Source organism: Opisthocomus hoazin, chromosome 2 (genome assembly GCF_030867145.1).
Source record: "Opisthocomus hoazin isolate bOpiHoa1 chromosome 2, bOpiHoa1.hap1, whole genome shotgun sequence".
Lineage (NCBI taxonomy): Eukaryota > Metazoa > Chordata > Aves > Opisthocomiformes > Opisthocomidae > Opisthocomus > Opisthocomus hoazin.
The window spans coordinates 25,992,648-26,010,687 of record NC_134415.1 but is presented as its reverse complement, the minus strand read 5'-3'; the positions used below and the strand labels follow the sequence as shown (position 1 = coordinate 26,010,687).

At 41.8% G+C, this 18,040-nt stretch overlaps 1 protein-coding gene across 1 annotated transcript; it reads right to left on the bottom strand.

Annotated features, from left to right (window-relative positions):
* Positions 1-1,877: 1,877 nt before the first annotated feature.
* Positions 1,878-17,230, bottom strand: MRPS10 (mitochondrial ribosomal protein S10). Its single transcript, XM_075412926.1, has 8 exons — positions 17,073-17,230; positions 13,569-13,627; positions 13,408-13,480; positions 12,085-12,224; positions 11,508-11,616; positions 10,301-10,390; positions 9,936-10,031; positions 1,878-2,063 (listed from the first exon to the last, which is right to left on the bottom strand). The coding sequence occupies exons 1-7, from the start codon at positions 17,154-17,156 to the stop codon at positions 9,945-9,947; spliced, it is 642 nt and encodes a 213-aa protein (XP_075269041.1). The 5' UTR covers positions 17,157-17,230; the 3' UTR covers positions 1,878-2,063; positions 9,936-9,944.
* Positions 17,231-18,040: the final 810 nt, after the last annotated feature.

Below are 18,040 nucleotides of genomic sequence, written 5' to 3'. Positions count from 1 at the left end.
ATCAATGCTGCCTCCGTCAGAAGTGTGGAAGATGGCGTTTATTGGTGTGCTGCAATAATTATTGTTTATTGACTTCTGCCATTTGGCCCTGGGAGACAGCAGGAGGGGCAGGGGTCTGTTCAGAGCTGAGCCACGAGGGCTCGGGAGCGTTCTGGGGACTGCACTTGGGCACAGCCGCTCAGGCAGCGAACAGCTGGCAGCCTGTGCCTTCATCTGTGTGTTAAAACAAAAGGGAAACCACCACTACCACCAAGTTCCTGTAATAAGGATACAGCTCGGATTTAAGCGTTGGTTTTACACTCTTTCAAAAATTCTGGCTGTGACAACATTTCACACTACTTAGTTGAGTTTCGTTCTGCTTTTCAATGCTGCCTTATGAATCGAAAATGAATTAATCTTGTTCTTCTGTGGTGCTCTGAGTGCCAGCACTTGCTTCTGTGATCATTTATTCCCACATCTTTTGACAATAACAGGGAAGATCTACCTGCTTGCAGGATTTGGGCCTGTAGCTCAGTACCTACTGTCCCCCATTTTCCTCCATCCTGACTGCAGTTTCGCCCTCAAAACCAATTACACTCCAGGACTGCTGCCCACTTTCTGCTCGGCTCCTGCCCCTCTCCTCCCCGCACCTTGTGCGGGAACCCCGCTGGGGTGGCATTTGGTGTTTAGGATTAAACTGTGCTGCCCTTCACAAACGTGTCTTGGGAGATGTGTTCCCTAGGAGATGAACACCTCGGCTTGTCCGTGGCGAGGCAGAGGCAGCAAAGCAGCACCGACCTTGACACCCCACGGGACCGGAGAGTGTGTAGCCACTGGGTGTGGTATGATAATCCTTTTCTTGCATTAGACCTCTCTTCCTCGGAGAACATGCACCAACAACAAAAAAATAGTTTTTTAGTGTTTCCAACTTACAGGCTGGATGCAACACATTTTTCCCCAGGCAGTCAAGAGGAAGAGGATGCAATCAAAGCCTGTTCCGCTTGGTGCCAGGGACCATATGAGTAGTGGCTGCCGGTCAACCTCTGCAATGTGTTGAAGCGTTTCTTCGATGTCAGACAACTGCAGGCGTGCTAACGGAGGGGCTCGGTACCGCACCTGGCAGGCTCGGGCAGTGCTTAATGCCGCGACACAGGCCTGTACAGATGGGCCTGTGTTAGGGCAGCGTTTTCCCCGGCGAGCGGGAGCGGCAGGACGCCATCTGAGGGGCACCAGCAGAGCTGGCTCCGGTTGGCGGGCCCAGCCCATAGCGGTGCCCCGAGCCCTCCTCGGCCATGACAAGAGCGGTACCCGGACCAGGCTGGCAGCAGGCCATCGGGTGGGTGTGCGCTGAAGCCCTCCCGGCAGCAGGGAGCAGCAGGTTGGCAGGCGGAGGGGCCCTCGCCTCTGCCAGTGATGGAGCCCTCGGCAGTGGTGCCCAGGGCTTTACAGCGCGAGCAAGCAGCGGGGAAAGGGAAATGCAGTGGGGAGCGCCGAACCTGGCTCCCCGGAGGCTCTCTCCACAGCTTTTCCACAAACCTCTTCTAAATGAAACGGAATTGCTAATCACTCGCTCGACTTACAAATTTTAAACCAACTTGCTAACTGAACTTGCATTCCTGAAGTGAAATCACATAACTTACACTGAAACTTCTAGTTGCTAGCATGATAACATATCACCAGCAATGTTATTTTTACAGATATCCTATGCATCAGCGTCTTTGATTCAGGCAATACTATTGCAAAGAAAACCAAGGCAAAAAGCTTGAATTATTTGTAATCCATTCTGCTGACCTAATTCTGTCAGCAGCCACAATTAAACCCCGCCGGCAGAAGTCTGCTGCTGCTACCTGTGTATCTTCAGCACTTTCATCTGCGTGACATGTTCCAGAGACACATGGTTTATAAAAGCCGCTTCCTTTATTTTAGAGAACTCTGGTAATCTGAACATACCAGATTCCTTGTTGCTAGCTTAGCACCTCCATTATTCTGTCACATTTCACTGATCAGTGCAGCAACTCACTTTTATGTTCTTCTTCATCCCTGCTTTTCCCCTTCTACTTTTGCCTTTTCCCTTGTGAGACACGCTGAAATGAAAAAACGGCATGGTTTTAATTGGAATAAATGCATTGATCACACTCTTTTCCTATCCGAATGCACACATGGAGAGCTAAACTTTAAATCATTTTGCCGTAAGTTACTTTGGCAGTGTAAGTTACACCATAGCTTACGAAGCTGAATGCTGATTTATTTACTATACACTGTTTTGTGGCATATAATAAAAAGAAAGATGCCTAACTCTTAAGATACTGGCTTGAAGCAATGTGAAGGGTAAGAGAGCAGTTAATTTCTTCCTTCTTCTCAGTCTATCCCTGCTTAATCTTCTCCGTTGCCTCTTTCTGTATATCACTTCAACCTTGCTGTTGCCTTGATGTGCTATTTGCATAAATGTAGAGAATAACAAGAAAATAAATACCACTGAAAATAAAAAAAAGCAGAGCCATGAACAAACACAGTGGTTGGCAGCTGCTGACTTAAAATATAAAATGAAATTTTAATCACAAAAACCGCCCCAAACTTTCTACTAACTCACAGGCTACTTAATAAAAGTGAAAGTTCCCTGCACCAGCACACGAGTACCCCTGAAGGTGGCCATTTCAGCCACGCAGTTCAGCTGCAGGACTTTCAGGGTGTGGCATGACTTTTTGGTGAAAGAGTGATTCCATTATCTTCTAAAGGGTAACACAATCACCCTTTGAAGCTAATTGGACGTGCTATGCTGACCTACTGAAAGAGCAGAGCATGGCCATAACATGGTAATAGATTTAAAAAACTTCTTTATTCCTCTTCCTCTAGCATTAATAATCAACAAAACTTATTTGGGCAAATATTTTGTACTTACGTATGCAAGTTGCTTGTTTCTTTACTCTTAAGCAAAACTAACTGAGTTAAGAATAGAACTGCTGGGTGCTTTTGTATTAAACATCTGTTCTCAAATAGCCATATTTAGCCTAATATTCTTGTTTTGCTGATGGCAACTAAGTTTAGAAACTGCTTTTCCACTGTGTTGTGTTTCTTTTTTAAGCCAGTGTCAGCTGTATTTTGAGTGATGGTGTTGAAAATCAAGATGCAATTCTTTTGACAATAAAATGGCTGATATGTTTACCGACACTGTAACTCCTTACACTGTGGTAACTAAAATGTATTGTTAATGTAAAAACCACTACAATGAACTTAGTATTCTTTAAAAACTACCACGCTTACACACTGAAAAAATATGGAATATGGATAATAAGATAGCACCTTAAATGTAATGTCTCTTAAAATTTTAGTCTGGGGGGGGCACGCTTTTTAGAAAGATCCAAGGTACATAAGCTGCCTGAATCCGTGTGTTATCTACAGCAACATTAGCTTAAAAAACCCCAAACCCACAAACATTTATGTAGAAGCATATATAATACAGTAGATAGCTTAACCGACAGCTTGGCAGACACGTGCATTCCAGCTTATATGCCAGAAATGGAAAACTGAGAGTGAAAGAAGGGGATGAAGAATTAGTTCTAAATCTTCTGTGGACACCCAGAAAAATGGGTACATTCTTTTCAGTGTTTCAGAGTAGCTCTGCAGTACATCCACGCCCAGTTTCTTGAAAATGGTTTGGAGAGAGTATATAAGGCCAGGTTTTCCGGCCCTTGACACCGTGCATTGGGACAGACTATTAAATGTTTGAAAGTGAAGTAAAGGTATAGATTTGAATGAGATGTGAGAGGAAAGAGGACAGAAATCTGTATTATGACTTTCTCTGCTTTTGGGTAGGTGCCAACGTTAGGGAAGAACTGGTGAGTTTAAAATTGATCCCACTTAAAATACTACAATTCTTTTTTCCCCCAAGTAGTTACTGAACTAATCTATGTTTTGATTTTTTTTAACATTCTTTATTGGATAATACAGAATGATTGTTTTGGTCTGAAAGTTTCATCACTGCATTTCATTTTTGATAGCAGACTAAACCTTCTTAGGGAAGCGATCATGCCCCTGTACTCGGCACTGGTGAGGCCGCACCTGGAGTACTGTGTTCAGTTTTGGGCCCCTCACTACACAAAGGACACTGAGTTGCTGGAGCATGTCCAGAGAAGGGCAACAAGGCTGGTGAAGGGCCTAGAGAACAAGTGTTATGAGGAGCCACTGAGGGAACTGGGGCTGTTTAGTCTGGAGAAGAGGAGGCTGAGGGGGGACCTTATTGCTCTCTGCAACTACCTGAAAGGAGGTTGTGGTGAGGTGGGTGTTGGTCTCTTCTCCCAAGTAACTAGCAATAGGATGAGAGGCAATGGCCTCAAGTTGTTTGAGGGGAGGTTTAGATGGATATTAGGAAAAATTTCTCTATGGAAAGAGTGGTCAGGCACTGGAACAGGCTGCCCAGGGAGGTGGTGGAGTCACCATCCCTGGAGGTGTTCAAAACATGTGTAGATGTGGCACTTTGGGATATGGTTTAGTAGGAATGGTGGTGTTGGGTTGATGGTTGGACTCGATGGTCTTAGAGGTCTTTTCCAAACTATGATTCTATGATTCTGCTCTTCAATGTCTTAGCAGCGTGACCACCACAGGCTAAAGCGGCTCTGATCAGTTCTAGGTATCTGAAGTTGCTGTATATCTGGAGTCTTGCTGGTGTTACTCAGTTATGATGTTGTTACTGTGTCTCCATAATACAGATACTTTAACTTTCTCTGAGCAAAAGGTGAAACTTTTGTACTCTCATGGCTTAGGGAAAAAGCCCTATGAATATTTTCAGTAACTCACATAAAAAACCTCTATTATTTTTAACTGGAAACCCATTCTAATGCTGAAGCAAAGAAGAGTTAATATTTACACAGCAGGAGGGAATGAAAGATGAGTGATAATAATGTGCTGATGTACGAAAGACCTTGCATCAGCAGATGTGATACCATCTGACACATGCTTTTTGATACTATCAAGCGGCATTGTACTTAAGTAGAAAGAAGAAAATGTGTACTTTTTATCAATCATGTTTCTTGTAATTCAATAAATAGCATTTCCAAAGAAAGGTACTTTTTGTTAACAGAACTAGGAATTTTGGATTGAACAGTGAGACAGTAACTTCTTTTTCAGAGGGATGCAAACCACCAAATCCCACAGTGCTGTCTTCTTACCATACAAAAGTATGTAGAAAAATGTTACAAAAGAGAAACGCTACATGCACTGCGTGCACCTACCTGAACAAATAAATTGCTTGTATTAAGAGGGTTTTTTTCCTTATTCTTACTGTAAATGGAATACCTCTCCGATTCCTGTATCATAAAGAAACTGGGTCAGTTAAGATACTGAGTATATAGAGGCATACAGTGGTATGCCCATTCCCTGGTGCACTGATGTGCTGTCATGCACGCAGATCCTTTGAGGGCCTTAATGATTTATCATGCTTGGCTTACGAACAACTGTCAGAAATGTTAACTTCCACTTTTCACCACAGAAGTGGACAAGGATGAATACTGTTTTTTTGGGGAAAAAAACCCCATGAACCTGAGAAGATCACAGCTAACTAGTCAGAGGGAAACCTGAGGATGAACTGTTTAAATAGAAGCAAGAAACCTCCCCAGCTTTTACGACAGCAAAGATATTTCAGAAAGCCAGTTGTGCCTGCAAAAGTGTGGAAATTAGAGGAAAGGTGGCATTTCCTAATGGTGTTTGCTAGGAAAAGCCATGATCAGCATGTGAGGTTCTATTCCCAAACTTCTAATTTGAGGGGACAAATACTAGACGCTGCCTGTTCTAATGCAGTTTAATCTAAGACAATAGCAGCCTTCAAGCAGTTTGAACTACAGCTTTATATTACATAAAGAGCAAAACCTTCTCATGTCACAACTTCTGGGTAAATGATTTTCCCTTGGACCTGCTGTATTTCCAGTGCTCCCTTGAATAACAGAGAGATAGTAATTAATTTCCTGGCACATGAAATGCAGAGACTGGCAGGCAAGGCTTCTAAAGCAAGAAGCTTGCTGTACAGTGATATTAAAGCTAACATGACAATTAAGTTGTGGTGGTGGTATGATTAAGACTAACTGTAGAAACCAAAATTGAAGTCACATTCCAGGCATGACTGATGACCCCTGGCATGTGTAAGAAAGGGAAATACATGCCCTAGAGCACTTTGATGAAATGCCGAGAATAAAATCGGACTGCATCTTTAAATAGCTCACTGAATGACAATGAAATTACTGTTCACAAAACAGTTTTGTACTGAAAGATACGGTCATATGGCAAATGAACCCTGGGTATCCTGGAAATGTGGGGTAATTTAGACTGTTATTTTAAAATATCTGTAATCCATAAGTAACAGGATTCTGCCACAACTGCCTTTGAGGAGAGCCTTCCTGACAATTTTTAAGTGGTTAAATGGCTCAAAGAAAAATAATGTAAGTGAATGTTTTAGTTTTAGTTTATTCTACAAACCTGAGAATTTTATAAACAGCTCATATATTATTTACGTAATATACTGGTCTGTATATTTTTTGACACCTAAAGTAGGCTGGCAGCTGTTAGTCACAAAGTATTTGTGGAAGGAAATCCACCTCCAGCTTACTGGCAGTGACCAAGGATTTTCAAGATTGAATGGACTTGAAAACTTGTCTATCTTCATTGCCAGTGTTTAGCACAGTTCCTATTTTGATTGAGACAGTCTAACCACTGATGGAATGAAGAAGTTTCACTGTCATATCTGGCAACTGCTTTCTTGATGCTTTTCTTAGTATTTGCTACCACTCTGTGGGTTTCTGTAACAGCTTTGTACTGGTATCTATTTTCTATAACCCTTGGGAAAGTATTTTCTCATACTCGCAGCTAACGTTAGACATCTACCCATACAAGCTAGAGGATGGTCATAAAGCAGTCCTCTAACAGAGAGAAACTGTACCCACCAAAGCACCATTTTCCTTCTGTTAATGCAAATACTTTGAGTTGTCTGCCTTTGTCTTTGAATAAGGGAAAACTTTATAAAATATTTGCTCATTGGTCTGTCTGTGTTCTTGAGTATTTTCAGTTCTTTTCTATTAAAGATGTTCTGAAGTGCTCAACGAGAGTATATCAGCAGGCTAGAACTGAATACAGCTATGTGCAAAGGGGAAGAAGGAACTTGACTGGATCTCAGACTAGAGGTCTCTATCCTTGAATGTTACACACGTATTACAGGGAAACCTGAATTGGGGGAGGGAAAGCAAAGGTAATTGGGTTGAAGGTTTATTGTTGCCTAAGTTCATATGTAGTAAAACTCCATCTAGAAAGACAGAGCATAGCTTAACCAAATTTTTTAAAATCTCCTCTGACTTGGGTTAAACTTCTCTGTCGTGGGACTAAGGAAGTATCAGCCAGGCATGAGAGCAGCAGGATGAAGAATCTGTGGCTTGATTATAGGGTGAGACTGCAGGCTGCTAGATTTTGAAAGTCAAGCTTTGCTGCTGAATGCTATCAAGTCTTTTCATCTCATCTTTCCTTTATAAAAAAGGCAGTGATATTGAACCGATCCTAGGGATTTGATTCAGTTCCATTTCTGAAAAAACCTCTCCCTCTCTCCTGAAGGGGAAACTGCTAGTTTACACGTACAGTGATACTGGCAGTGGTGTGACTCTTTCAAACTGGAGTTCTAGGAAGGTGAGAATGCTTTGCTGTGATGCACAGAACATCTCATGTGGCGTATGCTGCTGTTATTTCAGGGCATGAAATTAGTGATTCTGGCAATTTTGCTGTGTGAATGCAAAAGTGGGCACTTCAGATTACAAGTCTGTCTAGGTATCATTTAAGCTTTGGATGTCTTCCTCATAAGAACACAATACAGCATGCTCAAATACTGATGTTTATAAATGGTATGAAGCATGGCATTTTTATTAACTTCCTCTAAAATTCAACTAAAAATTTTCAGATTGAAAATGAGATGAGATGGTCAGTAGGCAGAACGATGACTTGAGACAAGACCTAAAGCACTGATTGGAGTGTTGAGTTGGCGCTTGCTAGGAAAGGTGGCAGAAATCAAAACTGGAGAAACATATAGTAAAAGAATGGGAAAAGAAGAATGGAAATAATTTATCCAATAAAATAGTTTATCTGAGGTTTTATAAGCGAGGATGAGGAACATGCTGTGAAAGTCAGAAGCCACATTAGTAGATGGAAAAAGATGATCAGTCTATTGCACTATTGCAGATGCATAACTATAGATATAGACAAAGATGCTGTTACGCTTTAGGAAACCCCTAAATGTGGAGAGGAGGATAGAGGAAGCAGGGAAGGATGACAGTCCTAAAAGGGAGGAAGTTTCATACAGGAAAAAACAAAGATGAGAAGTGTGGCTTACTGAGTTTAGCAGACGGCAGTGCTAGTAAATACTGGTCTGTAAGTCAGACTCTGCATAGGTAATTCTGCTTTTTTTGGGGTGGATATGATCTGTGATGGCAGTTAGCTATGGCTCTGTCAACACAGTTAAGGTCCAGAGATCACTTTAAATGCACACTGGCTTTCCCCAACATACAATGAGGCTAGAAGCAAGAAATTCTGTAATCACCTACCTTTCCCAAGATGAAGTACCCCTTCTGCCAGGGGATTGCTTACACGCGTTAATACTTTCTGTAGCTGTCTCCAAAGTCTGTTCCTATTTAGGTCTGATAACTAAAACTCTGAGACAACTGAAATGCCATGCTGACTGGCTGCAAAAACTGCAGGCTGAGAGCAGAACACCAGAGGCAGTCAAAGACAACCCCTTAATCTTACCATGCATCAAATCGAGATGTGGAAAGAGTTAGTATTGAGCACAGTCACATTTTGATACAGTATAAAGCTTGTACTTGGCAGGTGGCTTACGCAAAACTAAAGCATGGAAACATGGAAAATTTGAAGAAAACATAATACAGCCTTGAAATAGGCTGCTCCTCTGAAGCACCAGCTTTATTTAACCAGGTCAGCTCATAGTTTCTTCCTTCCTGTTATATGGTGTCTGACATGCCTTTAAGAAACACTATTACGACTGAATACTAGGAATGAGAGAGAGGAAGAATAGCTTGAAACTTAGGAAAACAAACACCTTGAAGGGAGAAGTAAGCAGTGTATCTTTCCCATAACAGCTTTTATTAACTCCTTTTTTTTGAAGCATATTGTACAAGATGCACAGACAGCTTCCTCTCCATCACGAATAGTACCAGCTATATTGACCATCTTGAAATATCTCTCCTAAAACAGCTTTGGGCGTCTCTACAGCTAGAAAATGCAGACAATCTTCAAGCACAAGCTTGGTTTCTTGTCTTTCAGCTGTTTCCCGTTCTACAAGGACTTCAATTAAGTTGGAGACATAGGCCTGTGGAAGTCTCAGCTTTGTACTGTGACCGCTGTGTTCTTCTGTCAGCAAGCAGTTACTGAGACTGAAAATGAGACTATTTGAACTGCAGGAGCCTAGGAAAGTCTCACTGTGCCTCAGTGTCCTCTAAGATTGTGGTTTATGGCTTACTACAAGTTAATATGCAAGCTGTATGTACACCTGGGATTCAGTTACTTCAAAAAAGCTATAGCAAAAAACATGTAACGATCTGGCATCCATGACATTAAACATTACACAAACATGAAGTGGATTTGACAAGTATTTCAGAATTCAGAAGCCATTTAGTATCAAAAGGAGATTTTTATATAGATTTTATATATCTACATACACACGCACAAATAAATAAAAAAAATGTACCTTTCTACAAATATATTACAGATGACCATAGTTCTTTATCACAGAGAGTACAAACTTCTTCACTTTAGAGCTGTACAGTCTACATACACTGGAGTTATGATCAAGAATAACTTGATGAAACAAGAGTTTATAGAATTACTTCATAAGAGAACCTTTATTTAACAGTAGACTGTCTCAGTAAATTAGGTTGACAGGAGAAACTAATTTCAGCACTAATGCAGCCAAGTACCTGGTGAGTTTATAACTTGACTTCAGTTTCTTCCACTTGAGGTAGTGTATCCCAAACTGGTTCCCGAATGTGTTCAGGTATTTTCTCTATCTTAGTCTAAAAGGAAAGCAAAGAAACCATTTATTATACCAACTAATTAACATCTAACTGCTCTGCTGTAGTCTAGTTTGCCATATTTACCAGATTAAAAATGCCACCTAGTGGCGTTTTCAAGCAATAGAGCCTCTACCGTTCAATACTTGGGAAAACGTTCCTTCCAAACCACACACACTTCCTCTGCTGATTTTCCAAAGACTTCAGTAGTTATTGGTACTTGCAACAGGACTCAGTCTCATAACACTTAATAATCTGAGGTGGAAACTTACCTTTTTTACTTCCATGGCAACACCTTCAGGTAAATTTCGTTGAACGTACTCCAAGTAAACTGCAGCAGTACTGCTTGTTAGGTATTTTAACTAAAACAGAAGTAATGTTTTTTAAATGAACTACTACTATTAATACTTCAAACAGAATAAAAAAAAAATGAGTTTGCCCTGGCTTCTGTAGTTCTTGCTATGGGACCAAACATCTTACAGAAGGGCAGCTTCCATAACATTGAAGAGAGTCAGCTGAGCCGCACACAACTCCTACACAAGTATAAAGCAGTTATTTCACTCCACAGAATTGTGCGTACTGCCTGTGATCACATACATTCCTTATGATGGAAGTGGCAGATCTTAATGCTGCAAGTATCAGATGAAATCAATTACAGGGTATTAGCAGCTTTTGTATACTCTCAAAGTTCAAGCTTGTTATAAATCCTGCAACTCCAGAATTCCACTGAGTTCTTAATTTTCTAATTTTTCTAGATTCTCCCGGATGGCAAAAATAGCGCTTATGGTCTGTGGGCAGCCATTTGTACTACGCTAACGTCTAGGGACTTAAAGCAAAGTCCCATTTTGCTAAGCACTGTGCAAATACACAGTAAGACACCCAGGAGCCACAAAATGCTGGCAGTAAACCTTTCTTCTAAGAAAGTCAACCACAGCTGCATTCTAAACCATACAGAAGTCTGTGTCACCAGCCACAGAGCTAGTGGTTTGTATATGCTTCCTTTCTTGTATTTCCCCCACGCAGTTTTACTTTGCCACATGATGCTGCATGAGACAAAAGTATGCATGTTCAAAAACATCAAACAAACTCACAAAGCACAGAACCCTTAGTGACTGGTAACAACAATGGTTTAGCTGCATCTTCTTCCCTTCCTGAGAAAGCTCCTATCCCACTGATTCTCAGAAACCAAGAACATAAAACATACAAAGACAACCCTCAATTCGACCTTATTTTTTAATCATTCTTTCAGCTGTTAAGATGATGGTCAAGATCAGCCTTTTAATCCAAAAATTATGTAGGCTGTAAGTTCAGAATAACTTGTGTTACATTTGATGTACCTAGGTCAGGTATTTTCTGCTCTGTCCTGCACTCTCCTCCCCAACCTGAGAAAATAGGAAGCATGGGTTCACTCATGAACTAACATCTATTAACATCTTTGAATTGCGCACCTAGAACATACTTCCCCCCCATTTTTCTTACCTCCAAACACAGGTAATGTGTTCTCATTTCATATTGAACTCTGTGCTTCTTGTAAATGTGTACAGACTTTAAAAGTGTCAATCGTTCTATCTTCTTTGGAGGTTTATGTCTGAACAAAGCACAAAAAGAAAATTTCATTTTATAGAAAGGATGCTAATATAAATTATCTGAAAGATTATGCTGAAATCCTTGATCTTATTTGACTTTTAGAAGATCTACAAGGAAGTATTAAACACTGGTACAGTTTAGTATTAACCCACACAGGCATGGTTAATACTCAGGTACGAACCAGCATTAGTTCAAGTAAACTGACACTGACAACTCTAGTTAAGAGTACTGTTAAAATCCTTCATGTAGTTAAAATGCACTTCTACTTTGGCAGTGCTGACTGTAGAACTGCTGCTGCTTTCTCATCACTGTGCTGCCATCTAAGAAGGGTTAGATTTACAATCTGACAAGTCAGATTACACCTGGTTCTTCCAAAAAAGAGAAAATACTTCTAAGCACAGAACCTGAATTACAATAGATGACATAAGAAGCATATGACACTACATCACTCCAAAGATCAGTTACTTACACTTTTTCAACAGAGATGCCAAGTTCTTTAGCTGCAAGCACTGCAAAATATTCATAGCTGTCCAGCACAGCTTTATCGTGGCCTTTAACTAAAAGTGACAATCTCTTGTACAGTGTTTCTGGCTCATCTGAAATTGATATCTGCATTTTTGAAGAAAGGACAACAGTTACCACTCCAAATTCTCCTTAATTAATGCATGCATTGCATATTTTCTTAGCCTATGCATCCCATTTGTAAAAGAGGAAAAAACCCCAGTTAGTTGCTTTTTTTAGTTTAACTGCAAAAGACTGACCGTATTATCTTGACTGACAGTTCTCACTCTTATCAGGAAAGGCAGAAGTGTGAAAAGATACCTAACTTCTGAACATTTAGGTTAAATTTCTTGACCAGAAAAGGGAAGGGAATGCCAGATAATTATAAGGATGACAACACTAGCACAGGCAAGAATGAAACTCACTGTTAGAGCGACTCTGGAGCAGCAATACCTGTATTTTAAATAATGGTGTGAGAATACCTGAAATTCTCAGACTTCACTTGGGTATGGACAATAACTAAAACATTATGGACAGTAACCAGAATTCCTACTTTACTAAGTCAGTTATAAGGCTACTTTAAACATAGCAAGCTTCCCCAAGCATATTGTTCTTTTCTCTTTGTCCAGATACAACTCCATGACTTTCAGTTACAGCTTCAATTTCTGAAGGCCTGGGCTCACTGATCATCTGAAAAGCTTTCATGTGTCCAGGAAGCTCTAATTTCCCACAGGGTTACTCCCAGGCAGTTTAGCACAGTAAATCCAGTATGTACCAGACATGGCAGGAACGCTCGGTCTGCACTGTGGATCTAATACTGCCTGTAAGACTGTCTTGCTTGCGTGTATTATACAGACTGAACACGTGTTTCTGAAGTCCTAGTCAAATTCAAGGCATTGTGATTCTAAAGGCAAGATATCCACTCCACGCCTTCGTGAACTTCCCACCTCATCAGCCCTGGGCTCTCAGCTTCCAAGCCAGAGACAAAGGCCTTAGGGTGGCTAAGCTGCTGCTGCAGGTGCTGAACTGAATGTGGCCAAAAAGCTGGTATTTCATAGACTTACAGCTGCACAGAGAGGAGGAAAGTAACTAAGAGACAACTGTAAGCTACAGAAATCTTGCTAAAAAAAACCCGAAACTGAAATCCAAATAATCTGTTTCTTTCTCTACAGCAAATTTGACATCATTAAGACAAAACTTTAAAAAGCTGCAATAAAGGAATTCAAATTCTTCTGCACACTCTCTTTGTTACTAAGACGATATACAAAATACCATTCTATGAAACACTTACCAAAGGATTAGTCTTAGGCTCCTGTGTATCAACATGGGATCCAGCCAGCCGTGCTCCCATCAAGTCAGAGTGTCTAGAAATGCGGTAATAGTGAAAGCATAAAATAAGTTGTTAAGGAGTGTGGAAAAGAATTGGAAAGAAGGAAGGCTTTTTATACTTACGGAAGAAAGCACTGCTTTTGCGTAATTCTGCTTGCATAACTGACAGGAAAAGCTGATCCCTGTATGAAACAAATAGGTTATGGGTTGATTTTTTTTTTTCCCCCAAACCGGAAAGTAGCCAGTTAATACGGGTTTATTAAAGGTTACTTTTTTGCACACCAGAGCATAACACATTCCTAGGCATTGATTTGCCAAACTAGAAAGTTTGCTCTATCAGAAAACACAGGAAAACAGGAGCACAGAAATGTATATTAGGATACAACAGCTCCTAAAAAAAGGAATGCATTAAGGGAACAATATAATAGTATGCACCTATTATTAACCAGGCACCTGAATAGCAGTCACCAAGCACTTTTTTTAGCAGAAAAATGTATTTTGTGTGGCATCAGACACCACTTCCATATATGTATGATATTTTCTCTTCAGTTTTACTTTCATAGTACAATATTTATTAGTTTAGTTGAGACAAGCCTAAGTAGGACTTGCTGTTGTAGAAGCAGTTGAAAACAGTATCCTATAAATGCAAAAATTTAACCTCTGAATTTAACTTGAAATTTGCCATTTTTTTCAGAAAAAGGTTCCTTGTGATTCTGAACACTTGTTCTTCTGAAGATAACATTTAAATAGAAACACTTCTAACATGTAAATGAACCATATTTAAAAGACAACATGTTTTTTTCTGTGTTAAAAAGGGAACACAACTGTTAATCAAGATGTAACATTACTCTTCCATGCTAGAAAAAATGCTCCCTTCTGAACATGATGCGGCTTCTAGCTTCCTTCCACTAATTCTCAACTTGGCAAAGATGTACACTAAGAGGGGGAGGAACCCGAACTCTCACTTGCTTAAGAGAAACTCAGGGCTGCAGCAGAATGCTTAAGTAAAATTAGCTATTTATCCAGCCCCTTGATAATCTTATTTAACAGGCACTGGAGTCATAGCTGTAAGAGAGAAGATAGATACCCCACACATCAGTTACACAGGCAACTGTATAATCAAAACATCAGAAAACAGCCAGAACTGACACTTTTCCAGGTAACCTTAATTTAGTCACTTATGGATATGCATAACTAACTATAGGATGCTGCTGGGTCCCTAACCTTCTCCAATATAAATTATATATTAATTATAGATCAGCAGTGTCTGAAGCTGTTTTCTATCTGCTGGAGAGCAGCTCTGCAGAGAGGGACCTGGGTGTCCTGGTGGATGACAAGCTGACCATGAACCAGCAGCATGCCCTGGTTGCCAAGAAGGCCAATGGTCTCCTGGGGTGCATCAAGAAGAGTGTGGCCAGCAGGTCGAGGGAGGTTCTTCTCCCCCTCTACTCTGCCCTAATGAGGCTCCATCTGGAATACTCTGTCCAGTTCTGGGCTCCCCACTTCAAGAAAGATGAGGAGTTACTGGAGAGAGTCCAATGGAAGGCTACGAGGATGATTAGGGGACTGGAGCATCTGTCCTACGAGGAAAGGCTGAGGGAGCTGGGCTTGTTCAGCCTGAAGAACAGAAGGCTGAGAAGGGACCTTATAAATGCCTATAAATATCTTAAGGGTGGGTGTCAAGAGGATGGGGCCCAACTCTTCAGTGGTGCTCAGCGACAGGACAAGGGTCAGCAGGCACAAACTGAAGCACAAGAAGTTCTATCCGAACATGCGTAAGAACTTCTTCAGAGAGGTTGTGGATTCTCCTTCTCTGGAGATATTCAAAACCCGCCTGGATGTGGTCCTGTGCAGCCTGCTCTAGGTGACCCTGCTTTAGCATGGGGGTTGGACTAGGTGATCCACAGAGGTCCCTTCCAACCCCTATCATTCTGTGATTCTGTGAAGTAATTCTGCCTCCCTCACTATTTATCCCAGAAATTCTGCATCCAGTGAGGAAGATGACTGTGGGAAGAGGCAGGAGTTTTCTGTTTACAAAGCAGAATATTGTTCAGAGAGCACAGCTGAACATCTCCCCTTAGGCAACCTTTCAAATCCAGATGTTCCTAGAGAGCACTGGTGTTAAATTCTTAAGCGCATGACACAATAAGCAACTCTAGGAGCACTGAACATTTGCCACTACAGTTCATGACCATTCAGAATGTTTCAAAGTTCACATCAGGAACCAGTTTAGCCTTAATAGCTAAAACTGAAGAAATACATCTGATAAAATTATCTTGATCTTTGCACCTCAGTACTCTATTTCTGAAGTCACACTACTGCCTCCCTTTTATTCAACGCCAATATGAAGTACATTAACTTGCATCATCACCTGCCATCATTTCAGGGAGCAGGCAGGTCCACAAGCATAAAAGATTCAGTGCAGGGCTCAAACTGTGTGGGCAAGTACATGGCAGAGAACCTGGCCCCAGATGACAAATGCAAGACTACTGACTGGAATTGCAACCAAAAATTGCACCTGTGCTTGTTTTTTGTGTGTGTGTGCGCAGTCTCTACTATCTTTTACTTCTAACTGCTTGATCTTGTAATACTTTGCATGCAGAGATATGTACAGTCATAGCACATTATGTTATGTGGTTTTGGACACAAAAAATTCAATCTTCATGTAATAAACCAAAACATGATGAAACATTAGAGCTGTATCCCACATAGTGAGCTCTACAGCCTTTACAATAGTCTATGATTGCACATACAATTCCCAACACATGCTGTCTCCTTTTGTTACTAATTATGCAGGTATGCACGGAGTTAAAAGTTTTTGTAAAATAAAATTAAAGGTGCTCTATGCAAATTTTGACAAAATAATATGTTGAGTGCCCCAGGCAGTAAAGATGGCATTCAGCAGGCAGTAAAATGTATTTTAACAGTTTCCTTCACTCTCTGAATTAAATATACTTGATGTCCTCTTGCTCACGGCCATCACAGAAGGTGGAAAAAGGCACTCAGATTGCAATTAAACAGAATTCAATTTCCCCTGCGAACCAAGGCCTTGCACAAACCAAAATTACCCCTCTCCTAACATAAAACAGCCTTCATTTTGTCAGCTGAGAGATCCTGAAGTACTCGGGATGAGACTGATGCCTGAAAGGTAGGCAAGTCCATAGCATAGCTAATACACAGAAGAGGAGAGCTTAAGGCTTCAAAAAATGAACAGAAAACCTCCAACATCAAATTTCCTCAACCTGAGAGAAAGCAATCACTCTTTAAAGGTCAAAACCAGCAGAAAACCTGAGTAGCGTAAAAGCTTTCCTATCTTTTATGTTGTAACTTCAAGATTTGAAGCTTTGAGACTAGAAACAGGCTTGGCACGTGACCTCCAAATCCAAGACCCGTACTCTTCATCACCCCTTACGCCCAGAGTCATCGCCACAAAAAGCAGGGCCGCAGTTTTGAGGGCCTGCTACACCGACGGCGGCGGGTAGAGACACAGCTCCACGCTGTGAAACGCCAACCGGCACCGCCCCCCCCCCCCCCATCTCCCTTTTCCCTCAAGAGTGAAGACGCCGAAAAGGAGGAGAAAGACAACGGAGCCCGCTCGCCCCCTCTCCCATCACACCCCCCCCACACCTGACAGAGCCGCCGGCACAGCCACCGCGCCGCCATCTTCTCTCCGCCCCAACGCGCCGACCGGAAGGAGAAGAGCGGCCTCATCCGCCACCTCCCCGAAGGCCCAGGGGACCCAAGAGCGCCTCCGCCGCCATGGCGGAGCAAGAACCTCTTCCGTGAGGCGGAGGCACTGCGGTACCGTTGGGCAGGGCCGCGCTCGGGGATGGGGAGGCGAGTTGGGAGCTCGTATGGCGCCATACGAGCTCCCAACTCGCCTCCCCACCCCCGTCCCCGCCTCAGCCGAGCGTTGCCTCAGCGAAGGACCCGCGCTGCAACGGCTCTCCGCGCGCGCCCGAACCGTTTCCCGCCAACGGTCGCCCCCGCCCCGTTCCCTTCACAGACGCTGTCCGGCCCTGTTTTGCAGGAGAAAACATTTCCTTCCCTCCGCTGCCAGAGGGGAGAAAGCGGGAATTGCTCATTTCTCCGAGCCTAAGGCAGAGCAGGTGATTATTTTTTATTATTGTTTTCCCTGAAGTTGAGAGGTAAAAGGAGGCTTCTCCAGCTTTCTCGCCTTTCCGAGAACGCTTTCTACCACAACTCGTTCTTACCAAGAATACTTATGTCCACCCAACTGCATAGAGGTGAATACATGAAATATTTGAAATATTTTTCTATTTTTTTTTTTTTTTCCCTTGGAACGCTTCAGGAATGGTTTGAAAAACAATTAGACACGAACCTAGTTTTCCACCTTCTCCCCCTCTCAAAAATACTTAAAAAAAAAAAAAAAGGTATACAGCCTGTTAGCAAAACCCAGCCAACTATATTTTACCAAAGTGTAAAAATGACTGGAAATGTCATATAAACCCCTCTCTTTTTACACATATAAACAGCAGTTAATATTGTAACACAGGTTCTGATCAGTACCAAATATTTTAAGGGGGGAGGGGGAATACTAATTTGTGCCACTAAACCACCCTAATACACCCTAA

Bases quoted from the DNA above. Each gene is read 5' to 3' on its own strand.
- MRPS10 (XM_075412926.1), bottom strand. From the start codon at position 17,156: ATGAGGCCGCTCTTCTCCTTCCGGTCGGCGCGTTGGGGCGGAGAGAAG. The intron at 12,225-13,407 runs GTAAGTGTTTCA...TCAAAAATGCAG, and splicing joins AGCCTAAGACTAATCCTTTG to ATATCAATTTCAGATGAGCC. The intron at 11,617-12,084 runs GTAAGTAACTGA...TGCTTTGTTCAG, and splicing joins GGCATCTCTGTTGAAAAAGT to ACATAAACCTCCAAAGAAGA.